This window comes from Electrophorus electricus, chromosome 10, assembly GCF_013358815.1.
Source record: "Electrophorus electricus isolate fEleEle1 chromosome 10, fEleEle1.pri, whole genome shotgun sequence".
Taxonomy (NCBI): domain Eukaryota; kingdom Metazoa; phylum Chordata; class Actinopteri; order Gymnotiformes; family Gymnotidae; genus Electrophorus; species Electrophorus electricus.
This window is the reverse complement of record NC_049544.1, coordinates 16,644,429-16,671,740: the sequence shown is the minus strand read 5'-3', so window position 1 is coordinate 16,671,740 and position 27,312 is coordinate 16,644,429. Positions and strand designations below refer to the sequence as shown.

Genomic DNA, 27,312 nt, shown 5'->3' with positions numbered 1-27,312 from the left:
GCTCAGCCAATAACACCTCTCTAGCGCACGATGGTCCCTAGTCCCCACAATGCATCTAGCGTTGCCCAGCTCCTCAGACAGGGTTCCAGTTTTGTGCCTTTAAACGTCTGCAGCATTTGTGGTAACACAAATGTTTGTTCTGTAAGTTCTGGTTCCACTCCAGTTAAGGAGAACATTCGTGAGTCAAGGAGATAGCAGAAATTAGATGGCCTGCTCACCAAGGCAGTGAAAGAGGGAAAAAAAGAAGAGAAAATGACTCCTAAAGTATAGCGGACAGTTCTTCTGACCTTGACGACGAGCACCGCACTTCGCTAGTTTTTTTTACCCATTCGATTCCTCTAATATTCGTCTTTTTCGCTCTTGACACACGCGCGTTCCCTGAGCCTGTGTGTGCTGTAGCAGAGCTGTCGGGAGACGTGTGGACGGCATTCCGAATGAGAAAGGAGAGGTGTGAAAAAGGAGATTGAGTTGTCGGAGGTACCGAGCGTGCTGGAGGGAATTCACTTATTAATTTTCCCAATCGATTTTCTCGAGCTGCCAGGATCCATTTTAGCCTCGTGCCCCCCACCCCCACCCCCCGGCCGCCACCTCCTCTCCTGAACCCCCTCGGACCCCCCACACACTTGCGCGTCAGCCGCTGGGCTGCGCATGGGTGTCCCGTGCCACGAGAGGGACGCCTCCATACCCCCGCCCCCTGCGGCTGCATGCGGTCTCCCTGCCTCGTGTATCATCATTAGGGGAGTTGTCTTCCGTAGACGTGGTGCCTGTGGATGGTGGCTGCCGGGTCGGTCTGGAGGAGCCGTCAGTCAGGGCCCAGGCTCGACCTGACAGAGTAATTCATTCCAGCCATTCTCTGTTTCAGCCCAGCTAGACACCGAACCAACTCCTAAATGCCCCCTCCGAGTCTCTCTCTCTCTGTTTCTCCATTTTCCTCTCTCAGATCCACAGCCCTTTTAAAATGCAAACCGAGGTCGGCCTCTGTACTCCGCTAGTCCCTGTTGGCTTTTCATTACGTTTATGAGCGATCGTGTCTTTAATCCCATCTCCCAGCGAATGCGCTGCTCTGTTTTTACGTTTTGCTCTCAGACTCAGCGGCTCATGCCAGCCACCTCGGTGAGAATGTGTCTCCGCTGATTTCTCGCAAGCCTTTAATTGCCACTTAATCCCACTGGCATATTGCTGTGGCCTGTTTTATTGGTTTTGAATAAGCCGCCTCATTAAGCCCAAGGCGTTAGCTTCTCACTGCGTTTAGGAGCCACTTCATATATGGTGGCGTTGCCGCGGAGAGTGGAAGCAGGAGTAATCACTAGTTTGCTTCTAGCTGTTGAGGAGAAGGAAACTTTTTTTTGGTCAACGTTTCTGCGAGGCCCACTGTAGGGTGGAGGGAGTTGTCTGGGGTCGGTGTGACATGCGCACTCTCACTCTCTCTGAAAGAGTTTGGTGGGTGTTAAAATGACGTCTGAACAACGGATGAAAACGTGTACGTCTTCGTGGGTTAATTAAAACCTCACACTGTCACAGGTACATAAGATAATACCGAGATTATGCGCGCGCGCGCACACGGCGTAAAACACACGACCTTTGAAGTGAAATGAAAGCAGTTCGCTCTTTTCTTTGTTTGTCATGAGACATTTAGCTAGTGTATTTTATTATTTCATTCTCGAAGTTGTCACTTTTTTGCAGTGCGATTTATAGCCAGCAATCCCCTACACACAGACACGCGCGCACACAGGCACGCGTACACGGTCATGGCCACTGAGCTAAGAAAAGCACACACACACACACACACACACACACACACTCCCCATCCCCCAGACCCAACACCGCACCACAGCCATCCTCTGTGCACAGGGCAGTCACACACGGTGACCTCATTCTTTCTCCTCGTTTAATTAAATTTTCACTCAAATGGCCGTGGATACAGTGAGCAGAGAAAAAGCCAAGCTTAGATTTCGTCAGAGACACATAAATGCACATAAATGAGAGAGTCTGGATTTGGGCGCAGTTAATACTTCATTTGCAAGGCATATAGATTTGTTGGACATTGATGCAGTGTTGTGAGGAATGTGGGCATGAAGTGGTTGGGGTGTGTGTGTGTGTGTGTGTGTGTGTGTGTGTGTGTGTGTGTGTGTGTGAGAGAGAGAGCGTGAGACTCGAGACTTGCTGTGTAATGAGTGTGTAATGGCCACAGGTCGAGTGTGTAGGGAGCTGGCTCATCGAAGCATCTGGGTAGGTTACACCTGCCCCGGCTGAAACATGCATGCGTGCATATGTGCAAGCATTTGAGTGCGGGTGTAGGTATCTGAGAGCGAAGGGTTGTGTGAATGAGGGGTTAAGGGGTGTTTGAAGGTCTCTGTCTTTGAAGTACAGGACGTCGCTGCGTTCCTGCTGCCGGTCAGCAGAATGTAATGCAGTGCTTTGCATTCCCTCTTTATTTGGGCAGTCTGCGGCTCTGAGTTTGTCTTCACGTGGGCAGACGAAAGCCGGTCCATCCACTCCACAGTGTCCTTGAGCGGTGCGCCTCCAGGCGACCACACAGGCGGGGGCCGAGCAAATCGCCTACAAACTGTCGCCTGTTGTGTTCTGTGAATGGTCAAGGCAGCCTATAGCTCACAGGGCTCCGGGTGTTCAGTATATGGCTTCGTTCATGGCTTTTAGTAGTTTTGAAGTCATCTAATTAACATGTTTGCATAACAGCCCATCACAGTAAGAGTCAATCTGCATAAACAGTACACTTTAGCAAATGTTATACAGAGGATGGTTGGCATTCTTCTCCTCTTTGTTTAGGGGTGTAAGGGCGTTGAATGGTTTTATGGGGTATTTATTGCATGCATGGAAGTGCTTTTTCCGTGTTAGCGCGTGGGCTTGTAGTCAATATTAAATGCCTCACTCCCGGCCTTCAGTGAAGTGCTCCAATAGGCGGTTCACCTTGAGTTGAAATAGCGTGGTTAAAAAGCGTTATTCAGAGAATCAGGAGCCATACCTCTGTAGGAGTCATTCTTTAAACAGGCTGCCTCTAAAGACATCGACCTGGTTGCTACGCAGCAGTCGCCCAGAGAATCCATTATGTGAAGTTTACTCGTACTGGGTTGGTAGCCAAGTCTCTGAAATGGCAAAGCTGTCAGTCACCGTGAAGGGCCAATGCACGGCTCTCTCCCTCGTGGGCAGACTCCGTGATTGGCTGGTTTTCAGTGCGCGCGAGGTGCCTCGGCTCCCGAGAGGGGCAGACGAAAGGAAGAAGAGGGAGAAACGGAGAGCAGACTGCCTTTACGCTTGTATTTCACACCTGGACTCTTCAAGAAGACAAGCCCTGCACAGAGATGCTTTGTCCTCTATGGGTGAAGGACCAGCCTGCATTTATTTGTATGTTTATATATTTAAGAGATGTCAGTGGCAGCATTAGTTGCTGCTGTCACTCTAAGCATCTCGGTGTTGGAATGACACATTAACTGTACACCTTCTAAAACTTCATGAAGGCATCCTTCAAAAAGCACATGCTGTCATTGAAACTACAACCGGAAAACAGGATTTAAGAAAAAAACAACAAAAAACACAAAATACCAAAACAAAAAAAGAATCAGTTGAAACCCTTTCGTTTTATGCTGTTAAACATATCACTGTATTTTATCTTTTGTTTTTAACGCCAAATATGATGATGTTAATGAAAAAAAAAAAAAAAGTTTTCTTTCCAAAGTTTTATATTCTAATGTCGGATGGAACAGTGAATTTTTAAGTAGGCACTTCAGGGTGCGTCTATGTGAGCGTGTATGTGTGCATATGTTCACGCGTGTGTGAACAGCAGGTACGTTTTCTCTCACTACTCAGCCCAAGTGGAGTGAGCGCTCTAAAGCCGACAACATGCAGGAACACGACTTTCTCACTTTCTCTTTCTCCCTCCAACTCTCACTCTAATTCAATCTCTCTATCTTTGTCTCAGCCTCTCTCTCGCTCTCTCTCTCTCTCTCTCTCTCTCTCTGGCAGAAGTGAATGCAGGTGTGAGCGACTTGTCTTATTTTTCGCTTTTATTTATCGCAAGTCTGCGGTATTTTGCGGTGACATTTTGTAGCGATACCTCGGTGAAGGAAGGGCGACTTTGTGTGGGCTGGGAGTGCTGCTAGCCGGCGTATGCTGTTCGGCGTGGTCGGAAAATTCGTTTTGAGCAGCTTTCACAGGGACGTGGCTTCCAGAATGTTCCTGAAGCTGGGTTGACGAGTGCAGCCTAACTGTTGGTGAAGTTGTCTGTTATGACAGCAGCATATCAGCAGCCAGAATGAACTGTCGTGGGCTTTCTAAACAGTGTGGTGAGATTATATGCGGTGGTTCAGAATGCAGCTGTTACTCATAGTTTATTTTCTCTGCCATTCATCCAGCAAGGAAAATGTCAAATGTCCCACCTCTTATAACAGTAGAACTTACAATAAACATGATATAGTCCAACTTTGTCCCTAGTGAAAAAGATTCCGCTATTTTAAAATTAAGAGCTGCAGACCAGTGAGCCTACTGCATACTAGTATATTTGAGGTCTTCTCCATACTGTATACTTAAGGTCCTCTGCATACTGTATACTTAAGGTCTTCTGCATACTGTATACTTAAGGTCTTCTGCATACTGCAAGACCTTAAGGTCTTCTGCATACTGCAAGACCTTAAGGTCTTCTGCATACTGTATACTTAAGGTCTTCTGCATACTGTATACTTAAGGTCTTCTGCATACTGTATACTTAAGGTCTTCTGCATACTGTATACTTAAGGTCCTCTGCATACTGCATACTGTATACTTAAGGTCTTCTGCATACTGCATACTGCAAGACCTTAAGGTCTTCTGCATACTGTATACTTAAGGTCTTCTGCATACTGTATACTTAAGGTCTTCTGCATACTGCAAGACCTTAAGGTCTTCTGCATACTGTATACTTAAGGTCTTCTGCATACTGTATACTTAAGGTCTTCTGCATACTGTATACTTAAGGTCTTCTGCATACTGCAAGACCTTAAGGTCTTCTGCATACTGCATACTTAAGGTCCTCTGCATACTGCATACTGTATACTTAAGGTCTTCTGCATACTGTATACTTAAGGTCTTCTGCATACTGTATACTTAAGGTCTTCTACATACTGCAAGACCTTAAGGTCTTCTGCATACTGTATACTTAAGGTCTTCTGCATACTGTATACTTAAGGTCCTCTGCATACTGCATACTGTATACTTAAGGTCTTCTGCATACTGCATACTGCATACTTAAGGTCTTCTGCATACTGTATACTTAAGGTCTTCTGCATACTGTATACTTAAGGTCTTCTGCATACTGTATACTTAAGGTCTTCTGCATACTGCAAGACCTTAAGGTCTTCTGCATACTGTATACTTAAGGTCTTCTGCATACTGCATACTGCAAGACCTTAAGGTCTTCTGCATACTGTATACTTAAGGTCTTCTGCATACTGTATACTGCATACTTAAGGTCTTCTGCATACTGCAAGACCTTAAGGTCTTCTGCATACTGCATACTTAAGGTCCTCTGCATACTGCATACTGTATACTTAAGGTCTTCTGCATACTGTATACTTAAGGTCTTCTGCATACTGTATACTTAAGGTCTTCTGCATACTGCAAGACCTTAAGGTCTTCTGCATACTGCATACTGCAAGACCTTAAGGTCTTCTGCATACTGCATACTTAAGGTCTTCTGCATACTGCATACTGCATACTTAAGGTCTTCTGCATACTGCAAGACCTTAAGGTCTTCTGCATACTGCATACTTAAGGTCCTCTGCATACTGCATACTGTATACTTAAGGTCTTCTGCATACTGTATACTTAAGGTCTTCTACATACTGCAAGACCTTAAGGTCTTCTGCATACTGTATACTTAAGGTCCTCTGCATACTGCATACTGCATACTTAAGGTCTTCTGCATACTGCATACTTAAGGTCTTCTGCATACTGTATACTTAAGGTCTTCTGCATACTGTATACTTAAGGTCTTCTACATACTGCAAGACCTTAAGGTCTTCTGCATACTGTATACTTAAGGTCCTCTGCATACTGCATACTGCATACTTAAGGTCTTCTGCATACTGTATACTTAAGGTCTTCTACATACTGCATACTTAAGGTCTTCTGCATACTGTATACTTAAGGTCCTCTGCATACTGCATACTTAAGGTCTTCTGCATACTGCATACTTAAGGTCTTCTGCATAACCCTGTCCAATAGGTCAAGCGTGGTGATGTGGCAGATTGTTCTTTTTCACCAGTCCTTCTATATTTAGGCATGCCGGTCTCAGCGGTATTTGTTCAGTATGAGTCAGCATGGTTTGGAAGTCTCCAGACTCCTCGAAGTTCATGTTTGACTTTATCTTTGGAAATCAGGAAAATGCTTTTAATAAACTAGAACATCAAAACCTTTGGCGAACCGTCAAAGCATCTGGTTTTAGTGTGAGGACACTTAAATCTGAGGAGGTTTGAATTCCCCCTTTTAAGGTTAATCGTGGTATAAGACAGCGCTGTTCATTGTAATGCTGCAGTCTGCACTCTGAAATGGAGGGTTTAATGTTGCATTATGATATGCGACACCAACTATTAGTTTAAGCAGATGATAAATAATCATGGTGAACTGTCAACGACAAACAATCCAGTGTCAATCGTAAGAGACTTTGGAATCAGCTGCTAAGATGAATCAGGCTAAGGATGATGCACATTGCATGGGGAAACTGAAGGTGCTTTCGGTGACCTACCACACCTGCTGGGGTGGATTTAAGTGCTTGGGAGTTTCTATGAGGATTAACCAGTACAACAGACAAACTGGGAGGCGTTTGAGGAAAAGGTGGGGGATAGATTGGCAAGATGGATCCACCTGTTTTAGAGGGAGCTGGCGATGACCAAGCTGATTGCTTCAGCGCTTGGCGTTGGTAAGCGTAACTGGACCCCTTACTGGGGTGCACAAACCGTTGTGGTGGAGTTTTCTGGGATCTGCTTCACTGGGTCCTAAGAATATGTTTTTGTTTTTGTTTTTTGTTTGTTTGGTTTTTTTTTTTGTTTTTCCTTCCAAACTGGAAGGAGGCCAAGGTCTTGTGCACCTGGCAATTTATGCCTGCAGTTTATTCAGAGATTTCTGGCCCAGTGGATTTGGTGAGGGCAGATGTTGTAAGCGGGTTGAGGCTGGACTTGACTGGAGCCTTATGGAGCCTGAACAACCATACTTTAACGGATTGCCCCTGTGGACTGTTAAAAAATGTGGGGTTTGTTTGAACATACTAAATTGGAAAAGAAAAAAATCGGTTTGTTGGTATTAAGCCCCTGATTAAGTGGGCACATTTGGATGTTGTAGATAATCATGTACCCGGTCTTACCCTGTTGCTGTGCGCACGGAGTAAATGCAGCTGGACTGGGCCAAAGGTCCAAACATCACGTCAGACTTTTTTTTTTAATTCATCCTGCTTTCCTCTTAGTTTAGTCTTTATGCCAGTTCCCACATACCAACGAGCTAACCTCCTCTGTCATCCACCAGTTACCACCTGTGGAGGGTGTGGTGAGCATGAGCGTCCTCTATCCCCTGTCGCCCACCAGCTACATGCACGTCCAGTTTGTTGAGGAGAATCGTTTGCACCGTGTCTCCGTGGCCTGCGTTCTCCTGCCATTTGGCGTTCTCCTGCCAAATTTATTTCAGTCGGGAGTTGGTGAGTTTTGCTGTACTGGAGCCTCCTTTAGTAATGACTGGAAGTTCCATTAATGGCTGGAACTTCCTTTAGTAATGGCTGGAAGCTCCTTTAGTAATGGCTGGAACCTCAACCTTCTGCAGCTCCTGTGGGCTCCTGGGCTGGGTTTTGGAGCTCTTCTGGCTCGGCCCTCTGTGCCCACGTCCGCTCCAGATCACGCCTCAGCACTGGGACTGAGGTCAGCGCTCTGACGTGGCCATTCTGACGCACAGAATTTCTCTGCTTTGCATCACCCTGTTGCTGATCTACTGCCACGCTGATTTTGATGGCGGTTGTGCAGTTTGTCCCAAACCCCATTTGAGTTTGAAATAGCGACCGTTAACATTCAACTGTGGAAAACCGCACTGTAACTTGGAGTTCGCTGGCTCTTCAGGGACTGAAGCAGCAAAACCAGCCCCTCAACATCCTACCTCCAGTTTCACAGCTGGGGCCATGGGCTTAGTGATGCTATGCACTGTTCTGTTTCCTCCAAGCAGAACGCTTTCCACATTTACCCATCAGTTCAACCTTGGCCTCATCTGATCACAAAATGCTTCTTCTGTTAATTATGCAGATCATCGGGGGGGGGGGGATTAAATGCTATTTTGTCCTTGGTAGCCTCCCACGAGCAGCGTCTCTCTTGCGCCAAACACACGGACCCAGGCGTCATCAAAGGCAAGAAAAGCTTCGAGGTCCTTCTAGGCCACCCGAGGGTTTGGCGTGCGATCGGAGGAATCTTCAGTCTGCCTCTCCAGTGCTCTGCAAGCCACCCATGCCTGATTGATCAAGCTCGGGTCACAGCGTAGGAGCCTTGCACGCAGAACAGCAGACAGTTCCGCAGAGTCCCCAGACCCGTGGAGTGTCAAGTCCGGCTGGCGGCCTCCGCCCGAGTCCTGGTAGACCCAGAGGTGGAGATGCGTGCTACGGTGCAGCCCAGGCAGGTTCTGGCCGACGCTTGGCCCGGGAGTTCTCCCCTCGTTTTCCCGTTCTGCCCTGCGCGCGGTCTCCTTTTCGTCTCATGTTTCGCTCCCGTCCCTTCGTGGACGCTCCTCCATCCGTCCGGGCTCGCCAGCCTCCCCGTCCATCTGCTTCTCCTGCGCCGCCTCTGGCCCGTAGAGGGAGGGGGCGTGTCCTCGGCTTCTCCCCCCATCACTCAAGTCTCTCCACTGGGCTATTCCTTTTATCTTAATACCTCTTGTTCTCTCTTGCTCTCTGTCTGTCTGTCTCCTGAATTATCTCCCTCTCTCTTCCCAGCTCTTATAAACATATGGACGCGCACGTACACATACGCAGACGTGCGTTGTACGTGGTGCAGCACACGTGACCAGTAGGTGCTGCTGTGGGTTCATGGTTTCAGACTGGGGGGAAAAAGGGGGACAAATTGGAGAAATCAACTTTCACCTTTAGCCTGCTGAAAACCTTGCAAAGCACGCGCACACAGACACATGCCCAGCATAAACACGTATATGTATACACACATGATTATTCACTGTGAAAATGGCAGCCCACTAGAGAAACCTTTCTAGATAAAGCACACTGTGCTCTAGGCGAGCTTTGTCAGGCTTTATTAACTAGCTGTCTTTATTAACTGGCTGTCTTGAATACCTAGATGTCTTTAACTGGTTTCTTTATTAACTGGCTGTCTTGAATACCTAGATGTGTTTAATACCTGGCTGTGTTTAATACCTAGATGCGTTTAACTTGTTTCTTTAATACATAGATGTGTTTAACTGGTTTCTTTAATACATAGATGCGTTGAACTGGTTTCTTTAATAACTAGATGCGTTGAACTGGTTTCTTTAATAGCTAGATGCGTTTAACTGGTTTCTTTAATAACTAGATGCGTTTAACTGGTTTCTTTAATAGCTAGATGCGTTTAACTGGTTTCTTGAATACCTAGATGCGTTTAACTGGTTTCTTGAATACCTAGATGCGTTTAACTGGTTTCTTGAATACCTAGATGCGTTTAACTGGTTTCTTGAATACCTAGATGCGTTTAACTGGTTTCTTGAATAACTAGATGCATTTAACTGGTTTATTTAATAGCTAGATGCGTTTAACTGGTTTCTTTAATAACTAGATACGTTTAACTGGTTTCTTTAATAACTAGATACGTTTAACTGGTTTCTTTAATAGCTAGATGCGTTTAACTGGTTTCTTTAATAGCTGGATGCGTTTAACTGGTTTCTTTAATAGCTGGATGCGTTTAACTGGTTTCTTTAATAGCTGGATGCGTTTAACTGGTTTCTTTAATAGCTGGATGCGTTTAACTGGTTTCTTTAATAGCTGGATGCGTTTAACTGGTTTCTTTAATAGCTGGATGCGTTTAACTGGTTTCTTTAATAACTGGATGCGTTTAACTGGTTTCTTTAATAACTGGATGCGTTTAACTGGTTTCTTTAATAGCTAGATGCGTTTAACTGGTTTCTTTAATAGGTAGATGCATTTAACTGGTTTCTTTAATAGCTAGCTGCATTTAACTGGTTTCTTTAATAGCTAGCTGCCTTGTTGTCAGCTGCGATCAGGCATGTCTATCACACTCTCTCCTATTCCCCTCATTCGTCCTTGTAAATGACAGAAATAAATAACTTGTGGAATGCTTGAAATTTTCCACTGCCCCCCTTTATAAAGCACTATAATAACTTTCTGCTCTGTTCAGTCCAGTGGAGAATGCAGAAAATCTCTCTCTCTGTCTCTCTCTCTTTCTCTCTCTCTTTCTCTCTCTGTCTCACACATACCACCCACAAACACCATCCAACCCCCCACACCACCATGTACATGCACATGTAGTTTGCTGTTGAGAAGACAAATTGACATCATTTGGTCTAGTGACACGACCTTCGACCCTGTGTTTTGTAATAATGGTGGCACTTAAGAGTACAGCATATGCTCTGCACCATGCCATCGCCACGATGCTGTATTCTGTCATTCTGCAACCCTGCTGCGTGGGGTATGAGAGGGATAGTGCAGCTTCATATTCCCTGCTGCTTTTCTGGTCCCTGCAGTGAGCTGGTTGGTGGAGAACAGTCTCCCTATGCAGGAATTGACTAACGCCATGTGGTTGCTTCTTTATATTCTGTTGAGCAATCAGTAGACCGGGTGAACCCCCATATAGATGGAAAGGTTTGTTTTCTAGAATAATAGACTCTGGGTTATTGGAATAAATTGGAGTAGTGATTGTTTAAAGCCAGTGTTGAAATCCTACTGATTTATTGCAACAGGCATCTCTTTGTTTAGTTCCAGCACCGAATTCTCAGTGTTTGGTTGGGTTGGAGCATCTCTCCAGCTACCATAGTGCTGTGGGATGCACTGTAGTTGAAGTTGGACTGGGCTTGGCTTCAAAGTTCTGTAGCTTGGATATAAGGGTCATATATGACTAGAATGAAAAGGCAGCACAATTAAAACTAGACATGGGCTGGAATGCCTCCTAATATAACGCTGTTACTTTTAAAATATTTCTAATACTTTTCTGGCCGTGCAGTTTTGCTGGTGACTCTCACCTACAGTGCCATTTGTGGTTAATCCTGTTCAATTTATTAAAGAAAAAGCTTGAAGTTGCTATCAGTGTCGTGATGAGATCTTTTTAAATGTAGCCTACTTAGTTAATTTGAAAATGACCAGTTGCTGTATTTCATAAAATGCCTCATTTGAGCAAATAAGGGGTTAATTGAACTTGCACAACAAACCAGCATCTGCTTGAAGGCTGTGGCCCGTGCCTCTCTAAAGTTCTGTTTGTGTTGGATTTTGGCGAGCTTAAAATGACTTGTTGCTTCTGGAATGTCTAAAGGTTGGTGGGTCCACGGGGACATCGGAGCCGTTTCTGGATTCTTAGCTCTCCAAGGTGTGGCTCTGGAGCGCTGCTGGACAAGCTCTGGACCCTGGTTTGTTTGGACATCCGGCAGCACAGGGCCAATTCAAAGACCCTCCCAAACACCCATGTGTCAGAGATTTAATCATGCTCAGCTCCAACGGCTGCATTTTTGTTTGGTGGAAAAATGTTTTTCAATCCTCGATTTTAGTCATAACCAGTTTCCTACACTGGCTTTTTCTTATTTATATCGGTTTACAAATAGCAGTTAGCGAAAGCCCAGACACCACACTCACAGGCTCACGCTTCCACTGCCTCTCTCTCTCACACACAACGTTATAGTTTAATGTTTGCCCCCATAACTGTTAATGTGACTAACATGGTGCTGTCATGTTATTTCCTGGGATTCACATGTTAGTGCTTTTTCTTTTTTCCCACCTCAGCCTTTGTTTTCCCGCTTTATCCCTGACACTCGGTCAGCGTCGGTCAGTAATGGTGCCTGACCACTCCCAACCCCTCTGCTTTTCCTGTTAAGTCCCGATTGGAATTGGCGAGTACACTCTGCCGAGTGAGAAATCCTTCCCTCAATGAGAATAATTGAACCTGGGCATGGGTGCCAGCTCATTACCCACGAATCATAGCGAGCCAGGGCACCTTAGCGGGGACTGTGATGACGTTGGGGAATTGCGACTCCTACTGCAGTGAAATCTAGCAGCACGTGGGCTCTAAAAGAAGACCACCAAGCCTGAAACAATGGCTGTAAAGTCCAGTTGCAGTTATTTACGGGAGATCAGATTCTAGCAGCTGGCTGTGATGTAGGGAACTGGGTCTGCGTGTAGATATGGGAGTGTGCGTGCACATGCGCGTGTGTGTTTGTGGGGGGAGTACAGAACTTTTTCAATTGCTTTTGTACATGGACTGAACAGAGTCCAGGCTCCTTTCTAGACAGAGTGGTAGAATTAGCCATGCATGAAGAGCTCTACCCAGCCTCAGGTTTGTTACAGACGAGATCCTTCACAAAAGCACTTTTGTGTTGAGCTGTCTCACTCACTCTCTCTGTCTCTCTCTCACTCTCTCTCTCTCTCTCTCTCTCTCTTTCTCTGTCTATCTGTCTCTCTCTCACTCTCTGTCTCTCTCTCTCCCCCTCTTTTTGTGGTTGAGTGATGCACACCTGCAAGCAATTAAGTAGTCCGAAACCATGGGTCAGAGAAAGGATATGCAACACCGGACACAGACAGCATCCAAAAACAAATCCCTGCAAATATACAGCGAGTACAGACTCGCAAGCAGACAGAATGATAACAGCTCCTCATCCTCCCATACCTATCAGGCTAAATGCTTAAGCCACATTTATTTGCCTGACAGCCTCCCAGTGAGGACGATCACAGACTCCAGAGACTCACAGTGTACACTTCCCAAAAAAAATAACTGAATAATTCATTTTCACTTAACATTTATTTGATGTTCCTTCCACCTTGGTCTTCGTTGTCTGTCATCCGCTTGTGCAGGCGTCTCCGTCTCAGCCGAGGCCCGGTTCGGTGGCTGCCTCCGCTGGCCTTATGGGATATTCTTGCTCTGCCTTCCCTGGGACCGTTACTGTGTGCTCCTTTTCACGCTCTGCTCTAGGAATGTGAGGAGCAGGAGGGGAGCGCCATTCCCTCTCCAACTGAGCGAGGCCCATTCAGCGTAGACACGGGGTCATTACGCTCACATGAGTGGGAGGTAAAGCCAAGCTACCGGACTGGGAGCACTGGGGATGGGCGGCCTCACTCTCGCACGCAGGGAATGGCTGGAGTGAAGGGGAAGGACCGGATAAAGAGACGTTTCCGTGGGAACTGGAAACCCATACAAACCCCTGACTGCAGGTGGCGGTGCGACGTGGCGGGCGGATGTGTGTCCTTTGACGTTGCAGTCTGGCAACCCTGTCCGCACGCAATCCCGATAGCCCCTCCGCGTGTGCGGTCCCATAGCCCTGTCTGTGTGTAGTCTTCACATGCGCGAGCAAATGCGTAACCTAAATGCATGTGTATTGTCCAAAACCTGTGTAGTAGCTCCGGAAGTACAGGCTAGGGCTCTTAGAGTAAAACGAACAGGGCCCTGTGACCCACGTACCTTTGCTCAACTTCGGAACACGTGAGGCGCTGGGCTTGCATGTAGCCTGTGTTATATGAGCTCTAGCAGCCTTCAAAACCTTCGCCTGCTCCCCCCACGCGGACGGATCCCCCGAAGCGCTCTGGCCGTGCTGTGTGGTTAGCCTAACGCTGAAGCGGATAGCCCAGGTCCCGCAGTGGGCCGGAAGGGGAGTTATCCATGTTTGTTCCCCGGGGCCAAAGCGCCTGTAGCGAGAGGCCGTTCCACTCTCCGCCTTCCTGCCGTTGTCCTCGTCTTTGCCGGCGTAAATCTCAAGCGTGAACAGCGGCTCCGCGGCGGAATAAAAGCGGGTCTGCCCTGGCCGTCCTCCAGAAGACAGAATAAAGGAATGGCCTGTGTAGCCGCCGACACGCGTGATTGACGCCGGTCCCGCGGGGCGCCGCAGGCCGCCCAAGCCCTGGCCGCAGTGCAGCATGGGAAGGGTTCTGTCCCGGGTTACGCAGCTGGTGGCGGGACAGGCGGCTCTCGCCAGGCGTGTTTTGTCTGTGGGAGTTCACGGTTGGGGCAGCGTGCTTTGTGGCTTATCCGCATACCGAAAGAAGCTGGAACAGCACAGGATGGCACACTAATATGTTTAGAAGATGTTTTAGGAGTTTAGCCATATGAAGCCACTCACAGAGTCTTTGATGTGGATTTTAAACTTAAGTATACTTGTTAGAGGAAATTGAAACATTCTGTGCAGTGATTACTTAGATTTCGTAAGAGTAATTTGAAAATTGGTTTCAGCATCCTGTAGGAATTTTTCAGGTCCAGCACTCACACACACACACACACACACACACACACACACACCCACCCCACTACTCTACATGTCTGCGTAAATAAGAATGGAGGTAAGGCTCTTTTGGCACTAATTCTATTACGACCCTCACGTGTCTGCCTAAATGCACGCCTCTCCTGACCTCACAGCGCTGGGCTCCAGATCAGCCAGCCGGCAGCGGTGGAGAGTCGCGGATCCAGAGCCGAGAGATACGCTGCGAGCGGGCCCCCCGCTCGCTAACCAGAGTTTGCGTCCCGCTAAATGGTTCCTAGTTGCGATACAAAGTGACTTCTGTCAGAAGCGCCTGGTCTTTGGCGGGAAGGAGTGGAGGAAGTTCTTGTGCAGGTCTCGTGATGGGGCACAGGGGAGAACCGAACCTCGTGACATGCCTGCAGCAGCTGCTCACGCTAAACATAAAGGCCATTCCTTGTTCCAGTAGTAAAGGGAAAACAAACAAAAAAAAAAAGACCACCCTAAATAAATGTATGCGGCTAAATCCGACAGCATTCCGGTGTTTAATGTCGGAGCCGGAAGTTTACCCCCTTGAGTTTCTTTCCTTCTGTTTGTGCCTGTCTGGTTTTGTGGCTTTGTGTCCAAGTGTAATCGCACACAAGCTCAGTGACCTTCATAGCTTAAAGGTAGATTAATCACTCCATTCAGAAGGACAGAGAGATTATCCTCCTCTTTAATCACCTCTAAATGATGATTAATTGCCCAAAAGCAGCCATAAGCTCATTTAATGCTCAGCTGAAGATATGTTCCAGCTATGTTTTCTTTTCATTTTTCTCAATGTGTAGAGATTGGGTGGGGGGGTGGTTTTGAAGTTGTATCGTACTTGGTGTTCACATTTATCACCTGATGGAGGATCTGAAGAGCTAGAAAGTGATCGCTGAAGCGTACAGGCGGTGCGGTTATGGGTAGTGCCAAACGGGCAAAAGCTAACTAAGCAACCCCACCCCTCCCTCATTAGCCTCCCACATGATTAGGTGTAGTTATGTTTAGAGCGGAAATGCTGGAACTTTGTCCTGTGTGCCGTTGTGGACCACATTTGAAATAATCGCTGTGACCTTACTGTGTGTGGAATTTATTTTTTTTTTTTTGGTGTGTGTGTATGTGATTTATGGTGCTCTTTTCACGTAGAACAATGTGTTTTATAACTGATCAAACGAGCCAAACCAAACGGCCAAAGAACTCCCGGCATGTGAACAAGTGAAGTTGTGGCCCTCTACACCTCCCCCTCGCTGTCGGGGGATCTTGTCAGAGTGGCCTTGAACAAAAGCAAATTGTGGTAACTTGATTTTCAATAATTCATACCCTCTCAAAGCCCTGTGTAGTATGAGAGAGCGTTCCTGTCTGTGGTTATTGATGAGAGCCTGGGAGTTTTAGGCACGGCAGGCTTTAGGTTTTTGTTATTGACTAAGTGATTGATTTAAACCCTCATAATTAGCTGGCCTAATTTAATTAAAGTGCAATTTAACGATACAGCAACCCCACCGAAGCGTGCTCTGGCATTGATAGATAAGCTTGCGCTCGTATGAGATCTCGGCCTGACGGATGATGTATTCGCCGCAGATGCGTTTCATTGACCGAGACCGAGGGGGAGTGGGCGGGGCCAGGCAAGGCCGCAGCCCCTTCTTAGCAATGGCGCTCCACGCCCCTCGCTCCCCTGTCCAAGCGCTCCATCTGGACGAATGTGACCGGCTCACATATCTGATTTCATTTTGCTAATAGCATTAAAAACCTGTTTGGCTTTAATTTGCTTACAGTCATTCACGTCACGGGCTAACTCTTATACCCCATTAGCAGTGTCTTAAAAAGAGAAACGCAGACAGATTTAAGGGGTGCTGTGTCTCGGCCGATTAAAGCAGAGCGAATGGGACTGGACTGGAATGCATTCAGAAGATGCCAAAGGGAGACTGCGTGCGTGTGGCCTTCCAGGAATCGGAACTTTTGGAAGGCTCTTGCAGAGAAGTTTCCCACTGTAGCCCTGCCTTTTTTAGATTTCAGCATGGTGTGCGTTTCATCCACCTTGTTCGGTGGAAACCAAAAACAGAAACCCACTTTCTCTAGACCCGCCCTCGTCTACGGTGCAGTTTTAACGTGCTCGCTACGCGGGTGAGAAGAAGGCCGTGACCAGATACGAGGAGGAGCCTGTGCGTTTTTGAAGACTACACCCCCCCTCCACACGGACGCACACGCATACACGGAGCGTGCCAGGACAGGATCGTGCTGCTTTCATCTGCGGCCAAGCAGCTACGCTCAGTTCTCACTTCCAGGCAGCTGATCCGTAATAAGTAACCCGAGAGACGTAGCCGTTGATCCAGCCTTATGATCACAGCAATGGAGCCAATGAGGCGAGGCTGCTTCATCTGTGTCAAAGGGCATCTTCGCTGGGAAAAAAGGGAACCTTGACGCACCCCAAGCACTCGCTTTTATGGCTCCTGTCAAATTAAATTAGAACATTAAGGTTTTCTCAGTATACTTTGCAGCACTTCATGCACCGATCTAACACCCGGTCCTCATCACCCCGCCCTCTTCTGTGATGTCAGACAGGCGGTCATACGATAAAGGATAAACCGACAAGACAATCGGTCAATAGCCGATGCCACAGAGCTGTGATGGAGAGTGATTGGCCGCCTTTGCCAGGATGAGCTTGGCCCCTTAATGTCTTGCCACAATGGAAATGATGCATGCTTCACCCAGTTTAAAAAGTGTCCCTAACTTCTTGCCTTTCCCCATACAGGGCAAACCAAACCGCAGTCAAACGGTATCCATGCATCTAGATTGGATTAGTCAGGTCATCTCAGTGTCCACTAATGTCTTTAGTCTGAGTTCAGGCCCTTTTAACATCTGTTTGTCCAAAATAAATGCTAATAAGTGTCTAAGAAATGCTGACCAGTGTGATGCATTGACTGCTGTAATAGGGCCATCAAAACGGAGGACTTAAAATGGGCGCGTGGGGGAGGAAAGGGTTAAGATGAGGCTACCAGTCATGTCCAATTGAATCAGCCTTCCCCCGTAAGGCTTTAATTGGGATAATGGAGTTTTGCTTGGTGGGACAGCTACATTATAATGGCTCTTTGTTGAGAACAGAGGACCCTGTCTCCATTGGGGCTCGACACGGCCTGCAGCGTGGAGCTTTTTGAACTTCAGCCGGACGTTTCGGGAAGCTGTTGAGCAAGTTCTAAACGTTCTCCTATGGCTGAGCCAAAATGTCTGCCACGCGCACTCTGACGCCGACCCAGCGTTCCTGCGCCATAACGACCTCCCGGCACAGAGCCAAGAGCAGTGCTACTCTTCTGAACTTTGGAGATGGTTGAGCCAGAGACCCTAACTAGCCTTAAATAGCCATGAGTCATGAGGGTTTTGTTTTGCTCTCAAATATTAATATTGGTAAACAGAAAATCATAAGCAAACCATATTTCATACGTTTTCCATGCCAACCGTTTGCATTGGCCATGGTGTCTCATCTGTTTTTGGTGGGGTGGGGGTGGAGGGCTATGGGTGGGCCTGCGTGCGTGCACTCATGATTGTATTTGTTGCACTTTACGGAGGTCAGGGAGGTGAGCGGTTTGATTGTGACCAGAAGCCCTGGCTCTTTGACACAATCCCCTCCGTCTTTTCTGAAAGTGGTTTTTAGGCGAACCCATCTGGCAAGGCTGTGTTCCAGCCACTAACTAGGTTACACAACGTTACGGCGCATATATAACAAGTCAGTGGGTCTGCAGATATGCAGCAACAGGGGGCAGATATAACCAAGCAGCAGGGAGACGTGCAGTACCAGGGGACAGATATAACCAAGCAGCAGGGAGACGTGCAGCACCAGGGGGCAGATATAACCAAGCAGCAGGGAGACGTGCAGCACCAGGGGGCAGATATAACCAAGCAGCAGGGAGACGTGCAGCACCAGGGGACAGGTATAACCAAGCAGCAGGGAGACGTGCAGCACCAGGGGACAGATATAACCAAGCAGTAGTCCTGGCTATAACCCATGGGCCCGTTTTGAAGGACCCATATCTACCACCAGTACTTGACATTTCTGTGAAAGTATAAAGCTGACATAGGCGGCTTTGGTTTGATTAAAATGAACCCTGGTGCAATTGCTCTTAATGTGGTTCGTTAGAGTAAGTGTGAACACTTACTTTCAAACTGGTGTGTGACAAACAGGCTTCAAACGAATTCTGGTGCAACACATTTGAAGCATGAACACAACATGAACCAAAGGCATCTAAACGTACCCGACGCAGGACCTGATGTCACAGGATGTGACACTAAAAGCACCACGGCAGAACGGAGTGCACTGCAAACAGAAAAACGTTTTCCATCACAGTTCAGTGCAGACATTGGAAATATACGTCCTCTTCTCTTTGCAGCGTGCCGTCTTTGGTATGTGCCGCGCAGGAGTCCTTTATCCATTTTCCTGCCTCTTGCTGTGTTTCCAGATGGTAAAAATAACACCAGGTACACACAGGCCCGATAAGTGTGCTAACCCCATGCGGTACACGCGCACGCTGAAGCCCCTGCTTCCATGTTTCTCAATGTTTTTATGAATGTCTGCAGTAAGACAGCGTCGAGATATGGTTCAAACGTTTTCTAACTCTGGGGGATTTGTGATTTCCGTTTTGTCGATAGTAAGAATAAAGAGGTTAGATATACGTTAAGATGCAGCATGCGAGAGAGGCAGATGGCATGCATCATGCGCGCGTTATACGTCAACACTATGCAGACTAAGACTAAAATATTTTACAATATATAATTTTTTTGTTTGGTCTGGCCCAAGTGACCTGGACTACAAGTATGAACACACCCATAAAGGATCATCACCAGGTTCGGTTCAAAATCATCATGTGAATAACATTTGCTTTGCGTGCAGTAATGTGCGTACATTTTACATGGATGATTTTGCGTTATGATCTACGACTGACGCATTCAAAATTCAAATGTTCCTGTCCCAAAAACTTGGCATTGCAAAACTATTCAACTCTATCCGAAAAAAGTTGTTTTTTTTCCTCCCAAATATTACAAGCCTAAATATTTTGTCTGCCTTTTACTTGCGCACCTTTGCTCCCAGTGCTTTACGCGGAGAAGTGAATTGTTTCATTTGGCTATTTCTGCGCTGCCTTTGTGGGTGGGTGCCATCTAAGGTAATTCCCACGTCATACTTTTAGTGCCAGCCATGATTAGGCTCATTGTAAATATCCCAGCAGTCATTGTTTCACTTGGGCCATGCCAAAATCGCCCCCTTCCTCCTGTTATTCCATGGCCCATAGGCTAAATTTACATCGATGTGCAAACAGGTTCTAGAGCCAGTTGGGACAATTCCAGAGGTCTGTGTTTGCCTAATGATCTTAAGATACTCTCCGAGTGCTGACTGCAGTTAGATCCTTGCAGATAAAGAGCAGACGTTCTGGAAGGCCACGTGTGGCGTTCACGTATTCTGTTGTTTGTTCAGCGCTGCTGTTCTGAGAGTAAATGGTGACCTCTTGTACAGTACATGACCCCGCCCTTCCACCAATCCTGCAATCCCATTGCGCCCCGCCGCCTGACACTCAGCTTTAGTGCCTACCTCTCTTGCTGTTGCTGCGGGGCTCTGTTCTCTGGGTGTTCTGGAGTTCAGGGAGAGCTGCAGTCCTCACAAAGCCAAGGTAGGATTGGGGGGGGGGCTCTTATGTTCTCCCTGTTTGCGGATGTCAATCCATCTGCATCCTCTCCCACCATGGCCATAGCGACGGACCATGGCACCATGGCCGCGTTCCCGCGTGGTTCAGTAATCACACGTACTGCCTGTCTAGTCACCAGCCTCATAACGTCTGACTTTGTGACGCTGTAGGGCTAAGTGGCTCCTGGACCTAGCCCAAATCTGACACACACACACACACACACACACACACACACACACAGAATGTGTCAGCAAATGTGCCCCACTGACACCCTTGCGCTGGCAGTGAAGGACTCAGTGAGTGTGGAGTGAAGCTGTCCCCTTTGGGATCCTGCTGGAAATGACCTCTCCTCTCATGGTGTGGGGACACGCTGGACCCAGCAGGGCTCATGGGAAATGATGAACGGGCCTTTCACCAAAGCTAGCGTGGCTCTTTGGCTAAGTGCCTTCGCTTTGGCAGGTGGACAAATCCGGACAATAGAATGGCTGCCAGCCACCATGTCTGTAACTCTCTCTCTCTCTCTCACTCACTCACACACACACAGCGCGCGCACACACACACACACTCCCCTCTTCCGGCTGACTTAGTGGCTTTGGCGTCAGAGGGAAAGAGCCAGTTCTTTCAGTGTGAGGGACTTTGTGACAGGAACCATACGTGCCCCTTTCTGACCACAAGGGCTAAGCTTCAAAAGCCCCGATGGAAGCCCCATCACAAGGGCCCTTTGATGCGCCAGCCACTCACCTCCCAGCGTCCTTTAATCCCGTCTTCCCAAGCACTGACACTGACCATTTTACAGCCAAATAGAGACACTTCACTAAGGGTTCATTCATGTCACATAATCTTTTTACTTCACATACAATGAGGCTAAATATCTTCCTTTTCTCTCTCACTATCTGCCCCCCCCCCCCTCCGATGCCTTAAGCAGCCTCCGTTATTGGAGTTAATGACTCGTCACTGTCAGCTGTGATGAATGGAAGGTAGATCGGCTCCTCTGCGACGTCTAAGCTGCTACCAGCATCAACGCTGCAGCGCGCGCCGCAATTGGGGCCGATCCCGCCTCCGCGTGGGGGTTTTCCCCCCAAAACACCCCCACCGCCCCCAACCGCGCATGACCTTTGCTTCTCCTCATTGTGTCTGTTTGTATATATTTACCGCCTCGCGGCAGTCTTCCTCTACAGAGTATAGAACGCACTATGGTTCATTTGTGTTGGGGCAGCTTTACGCCCATACATGTTCACGCGTAATTTCCAAGTGAGGTGAGCGATCGGTCCCATGTTTGATGTCTGACTTAAAATTAGGAAATGGGTTTGCATGAGAGCTTGTCGTCAGAACAAATCTTTTTTTTTTTTCATATAAATGAATGTTTGGGTGACGTGTAATTAAAGCAGCTCCAGCAGGGGTGTGTGTGGGGGCAGCGTGTCTGGATGCCCCTGGCCTTTCCTCAGTTTGTCTGATGAAATTTTCATGACCCGCCTTTTTTTTTTTTTTTTTTTTTTTTTTTTTTTTTTGGAAACCTCTCCAACAAAAGAACTATGGAGCGAGAAAGAAGGGGACCCAGACTAAGACAGCGAGAGCCAGACAGCCTCTCCAGGCAGTAGTATGCAATTGGCAGAGGGTAATTGTCTGAAAAGGCTGAATGCATTTCCATATAAAGATGGCGGAACGCTTATTTAGCCGTGCTTGACATTTCAGCGAGAGGCGAAGGTTAAGGGTGAGGTTTGTGGAATATTAATATCCACGGCTAACAAACCGGCGCGCGTGGCCGCCCTGCGTCTTGAAACTCACTTGGCCTTGGGAACGATCCTCAGTAAAGGGCCTGAGGGGCAGTATTCACCTCTGTGACGCGGATATTTCTCCGTTAAAGGACCGCACTTGACAAGTCATTTGATGGCAGTAGGAACTGGATCCGGTCTGCGTTACGGCCCCGCCTGGCCTGCTGAAGGCGTAGGCCTGTGAAAGACGTCGGCTTTGGGGATGGGGGGGGTGTGATGGAGGAGAAGGTAGGAATGTTCTTGGGTGAGTCACCCTCGCCTTATCTGATTAGCCGCAGGCTGAGGCCCTGATGACCCCAGGCTTATTGATCGAGTATGAGGAATCGATCACGGGCATCTTTTCACAGACACGCCGCTGCTATATCGCTGCTGCATTGGGACAAGCCGAATACTCGCCCTGATTTAAAAAAAAACCGCGGCCATTCCTCTCCTCTCTTACCGAATTACATTAGAGAGAGAGAGAGATGGAGAAAGAGGGAGCAGGCTAGTGATTGGGCTCTGGTCCAGTCATCCTCTCTGTGTTTTATGCTGTTTTCTACAGGATGAAGGCGGTGATGTGAGGAGGAGAGAGGAAGGCCGGAACGGACGGATCGAGCCAGTGGGCCGGGCCGACTCCAGTGGGGAATCTGTCTCCCTAGAGTAAGATCCAATCCCAGCCCAGCACAGAGGGCCTGACTGTTCCTGACTGCTCCCGCCTAGTCCTGACTGTTCCTGACTGCTCCCGCCTAGTCCTGACTGTTCCTGACTGCTCCCGCCTAGTCCTGACTGTTCCTGACTGCTCCCGCCTAGTCCTGACTGCTCCTGACTTTCCCGTACACCTTCGCCTCAGCGCCGTAACTTTCACTGCCCTCCAGGCTGCGGACCACATGACATTTGTCTTGATGAATTCCAAAACCACCGCAAACAAGTTGAGAAGAGGTGCGGGTAAAAGTGGCTTCCCGTGTGGTCAGATCGGAGTGAAGAGCACAGCACCTCTTCCTTGCATTAGCTCCTCGCCGTCGGCCTACCCGTATGCCGTTTTCTCCCCCCACGCGCCCCCCAAACCCCCCCCCCCCCCAACTCCCCCCCCCCGGCCTCCGTCTGATCTAATCACTTAATTGAGGTGTGTATTTGGCTCCTGCATCGACCCACGTGTCTTAATGGCTGTGCGGCTTATAGATGCCCCCCCCCCCCAACCGCCTCCCCCGGCCTCCCCCTGCAGAAGACGATCCCTCCTGGTGGCCTTCAGCTTCCCACCCAGTTAAACGGGCAGCTAGGTCCTAGCGTTCAGCCTTTGGGGCTGCGTTTGTTATTCACGCCCCTCGCCTCCCCCACAGGGACATTCTGAAGCCCGTGGAGGTGGCCAACGTCGGCGGGCCGCTCGGGATCCACGTGGTGCCGTTCAGCTCCAGAGACCGAAGGTAACCCGCCGCTCGCCACCCCCCGCCACGCTCGCGCTTGGCCCGGTCAGCCGGGGCGCCTCTCCCCCCCGCCACACTCCGTCTCGCCTGTCTCTCGGCGTGTCTCCTCCTTCCAGCGCAGGAGGGCCAGCGCGTCAGCCTCTCCCCTCCGGTCTGTGCTTGAGCTCGCCTCCCTCCCCCCTCTCTCTCTCTCTCCTTCTCCGGCTTCTCAAAGTCGATGGCCTTTTGTTCCTTGGGTTCTCTCTCCGTGACGTGTCTTATCACACGCCTGCCCTCCTCCAGGACCGAGGCGTGAATGGCAGTGCTAGCGGGGCAGCTACGATGGACCGGGGACGCAGGAGGCATGCAGCGGGTGGAGGGTGGTTAGGGGGTGGGATGGGCCTTCCAGTTGTGCTACAGCGCTGCGTCCAATCAGATTAAAAGCTCATCCCCGACGCCGACAGTGGGCCGGCCACTAGAGAAGCTTGCTTGGCCCAAGGTCGGGCGAACGAAGGAAATTCTGTAATGAATCGAGGGGTTGTGCCTCATCATCAGGTGTACCGGATAAGGGTCATAAAAGGATTATCCCAACATGTTCTAGGAGTCATAAATATTTATTGACCTTTTCTGATGCAGACTGAAGCTGACAGGCTGTGGTGATGGCACACGAAACCATTTCATAAGTAATATTTCAAAAGTAATATTTTGATTTCATTTTAATAACATGGGTCACGTCCATCAGCGGCCTTCTTCTGTGGGTATATTAACGCAATCAGATGCGCATTAATCCAAGGTAAGCCGCTCTCAAACGCTCCGCTCAGTCCGCCGTTCCGTTCGAAAGGCCAGAGCCATCTGTCCTTGCTTTTACGTTAGCCGTGCCTCGCCAGCCGTACCTTCGGATGCGTCTCCCGCTCCCGAAACGCGCCGCGATGGCCGTGTGAAGCAACAATCACGGGCGCGCTGCACGGCCCTCGTGCAGCCTAATGGCTTCATCAGTGCCTGTGCCAGCGTGATTGGCACCGGCTGCAGGCGGCGGCTGCTCATTAGCGCTCGGATAGAGGGTAGCGGGGGCGAAGCGGGATGCGGGCTGAGAGCGAGCTCCGAAAATGGCTGCTGTCTTCGCAATTTCGGAATTCGAACGGAGCGTCCGCTGGTGAAAACAGGCGCACGCGTACGTGGTCTCGCGCACACAGACACGCACACGCACACTCTCAAAGACTTGTGGACACATTATATTCCAATAATGAGATCTCATCCCGTGACCAGTATGAACTGTAAACAAGCCGACGGTGTAATTCTGGTGCATAAATGGATCTTGATTGCATTATTATTCAATTAAAGTCAGTGGAAGAGAACAGGTGGTCTCCTTCCCGCTAAGCATTCTGGGCCATCCCTCAAGCGGCAGGCGGCTGTGCCGCAGCTCAGCAGATGATGAAGTGCCTGCTACTCCAGCCAGTCCCCTCGATGCGTCTCCCGGCGCCCGGGGCCCAACCACGCCCCCCCACCCCCACACCAGCGCATCGTCCCGCCCACGAGCTTCATCGTCGGTGCCGGAACGGATCCGGAATAAACCAACCGGGCGGCAGATTGGGGCGGGAGTGGAGGAGCCCATCAGAGTCGATCTCAGGCCTGCTCAGTCACAGTCAATATTAATGAGCAGGACCAGTGCTGCTTGACCAGTCCGGGGGGAATGACCTCCCGCTCCGGATCGGACGGAGCCTAGGTTATGAAGACAAAGTGCCCCGTGGTTCCTGGCCGACGGAAGCAAGCATCCACTACAGCAGGGGAACATTTTTACCCCATGCAGTGGGGTGAAGGGGGGGCGGGTCATGTGACATGAGGAGGCCCCCAGCCTCACACCTGCTCTCGTGCCTTTCAGGCCGATCCGAGCTCCTCCCTTTGAAGTCCTGGGCTGAATTCTCCAGGCGGCGTTCCTGTTTACCGGCACGCAGGGGTCTCCAAGCCCAGCAGACTAAATGTGCCTCCGCACTTGTTTTAAATGTGCGGCCATAATCGGCCATCCGGTCACCTGTCGGGGTTGAGTCCTAACGGGAGAGCAGGCGAATTTAGCACGCATCACTCTGCTAATAATGGCACAGTTTGGGGAGGGAAAAGGTGATGAGTTGAGTCTTTTCCCAAGTAATGGTCTCTCTCTTTCTTTCTCTCTCTCTCTCTCTCTCTCTCTCTCTCTCTCTCTCTCTGCTTCTGTCTGTCTGTCTTTGTCTGCCTTTCTCTGAGCAGTAAGCGTTATATATGGTATCCATGTCTTACCAGCCACTTTGAAGCTCGAGCTGAGTTTTGCTCTCTGTAAGGTCATCAGAGCTTTTACTTGTACTCGCGCGCGCATCCACGCACGCATGCGCGCGCGCCCTCAGAAGAGTGTGTGATTTATTTATTTGCTCTGTTTGAAGAGACGGGTTGAGCGCAGCGAGTGAACGCTGATGTGACAGGCGTGTTTCTGTCCTCTCTTCTGCACGCCCGCTCCTCGCGCGCGCGCGCGTTTTAAGCCTGTCAAATGTGACGGCGCGATTCCGCCGTCTGGAGATGATTGAATCTCGGGGGTTTGTGGATTACGCGTGACGGTGCCCTTCCCAACGCGCGCCTGCCAGCGTGGCACCGCAGCAGTTCTGAGAATGGCCCCAAAAAGTTCTATATGTCAAACCTCAGCTCAAGTTTCCGAAGTCTGTTTTGATGCGTAAAGACTTCGGGCTGAGCCTCTCCGTTGCTTAGTAATATTTGTGGCTCTGGCCAAGTCAGCTTAGGTCTTGGTCACAGTGGAATACCACCTACATGTTACGTTTGCCTCCATGCTAATAAAACGCATGGTTCCGCCTTAGGAACTAGTTTGCTTTTCATCTCTTCCTTTCGCATTTTGTGAAAGGGCGCATCTTCAGTGTGCCGCCTGTCCGGGCCATGGGCCCTCTGTAGCTGTGCGCTTCCCTGTATCTGGTCGAGGTTCCCGCGGGGGGGTGAGGCAGGCGAGGCTGATGTGTGCCCTGACTCTTCCAGGACGCTGGGCCTGCTCGTGAAGCGGCTAGAGCGGGGAGGCAAGTCGGAGCGCGAGGCTCTCTTCCAGGAGAACGACTGCATCGTCCGCATTAATAACGATGACCTGCGCAACCTCCGATTCGAACAGTAAGCCTCCTCTCCTGTGGGTGTCGGGGGAGAACCCCCCCCCCCACACACACACACACGCACACACACACGCGCACACACACACACACACGCGCGCACACACACACGGCTGCTTAGAGAGAGGGTCAGGGTAATGTCATGGCTGAGATGGCGGCTACTGTCTGCTCTGTTAATCCTCAGTAATGTGGGTGGAGTGCAGGACTGAAGCAGACACACACACTGCAGGGGCTGCACCTGCCTCCTGCTATTCATTCACTGCTGAACTTAATTTCCCAAAGTGCAGGGAAGACATGCACACTGCCACCTGGCTCCTCTTTGAATGTCCCTCTCTCTCACGCTCTCTCTGTCTCTCTCTCTCTCTCTCTCTCTCTCTGTCTCTCTCTCTCTCTCTGTCTCTCTCTCTCTGTCTCTCTCTCTCTGTCTCGCTCTCGCTCTCTCTCTCTCTCGCGCGCTCTCTCACGCTCTCTCACATGCACATATGCCCATTAATAAATAATGTTCCCATAATAATGTGCATATTATTTATTAATAATAATGTTACAGAGGTCCCGATTGTTGTCACTTTTAATAACGTTAACATGTGCCCACTGTTGACATGTTTATCAGGAAAGCGGTACCAGCGCCTCTATGCTAGAACTGCAAGATTTGAAACCCAGAATGCTATCTGGAGAAAAGGCACGAACGCCGGTTGATTTTCATAAGTGGGCTAAGCATTGTGCTTATGTGTGTGTTCTGTATTGTGTCTTGACTGAAGGTTGGTGTTTTTATGTGTGATACTGCAGATGTGTACAGGAAGAGATACCTGTCACCTAAACTAGTTGTTGTCATTGTTTCCGCGCACCTAAAGTAACTATCTGTCTGTTAGAGTTCTGGAGACGTGTTTTAAATGCTGAGTCAGGTCAGGCCTGACATGGATAAATGGAGAGAGTGAGTGTGTGTCTTTGGGTAAAT

At 49.0% G+C, this 27,312-nt stretch overlaps 1 protein-coding gene across 5 annotated transcripts in view; it reads left to right on the top strand.

Annotated features, from left to right (window-relative positions):
- Positions 1 to 27,312, top strand: part of pard3aa (par-3 family cell polarity regulator alpha, a) — a 275,373-nt gene that overhangs the window by 108,990 nt on the left and 139,071 nt on the right. For all 5 annotated transcript variants that reach the window (XM_035531038.1, XM_035531039.1, XM_035531036.1 and 2 more), the window contains 3 exons: positions 22,389 to 22,486; positions 23,164 to 23,247; positions 26,236 to 26,361. In XM_035531038.1, the coding sequence (XP_035386931.1) occupies positions 22,389 to 22,486; positions 23,164 to 23,247; positions 26,236 to 26,361 (308 nt within the window). The remainder of the gene's footprint in view (positions 1 to 22,388; positions 22,487 to 23,163; positions 23,248 to 26,235; positions 26,362 to 27,312) is intronic.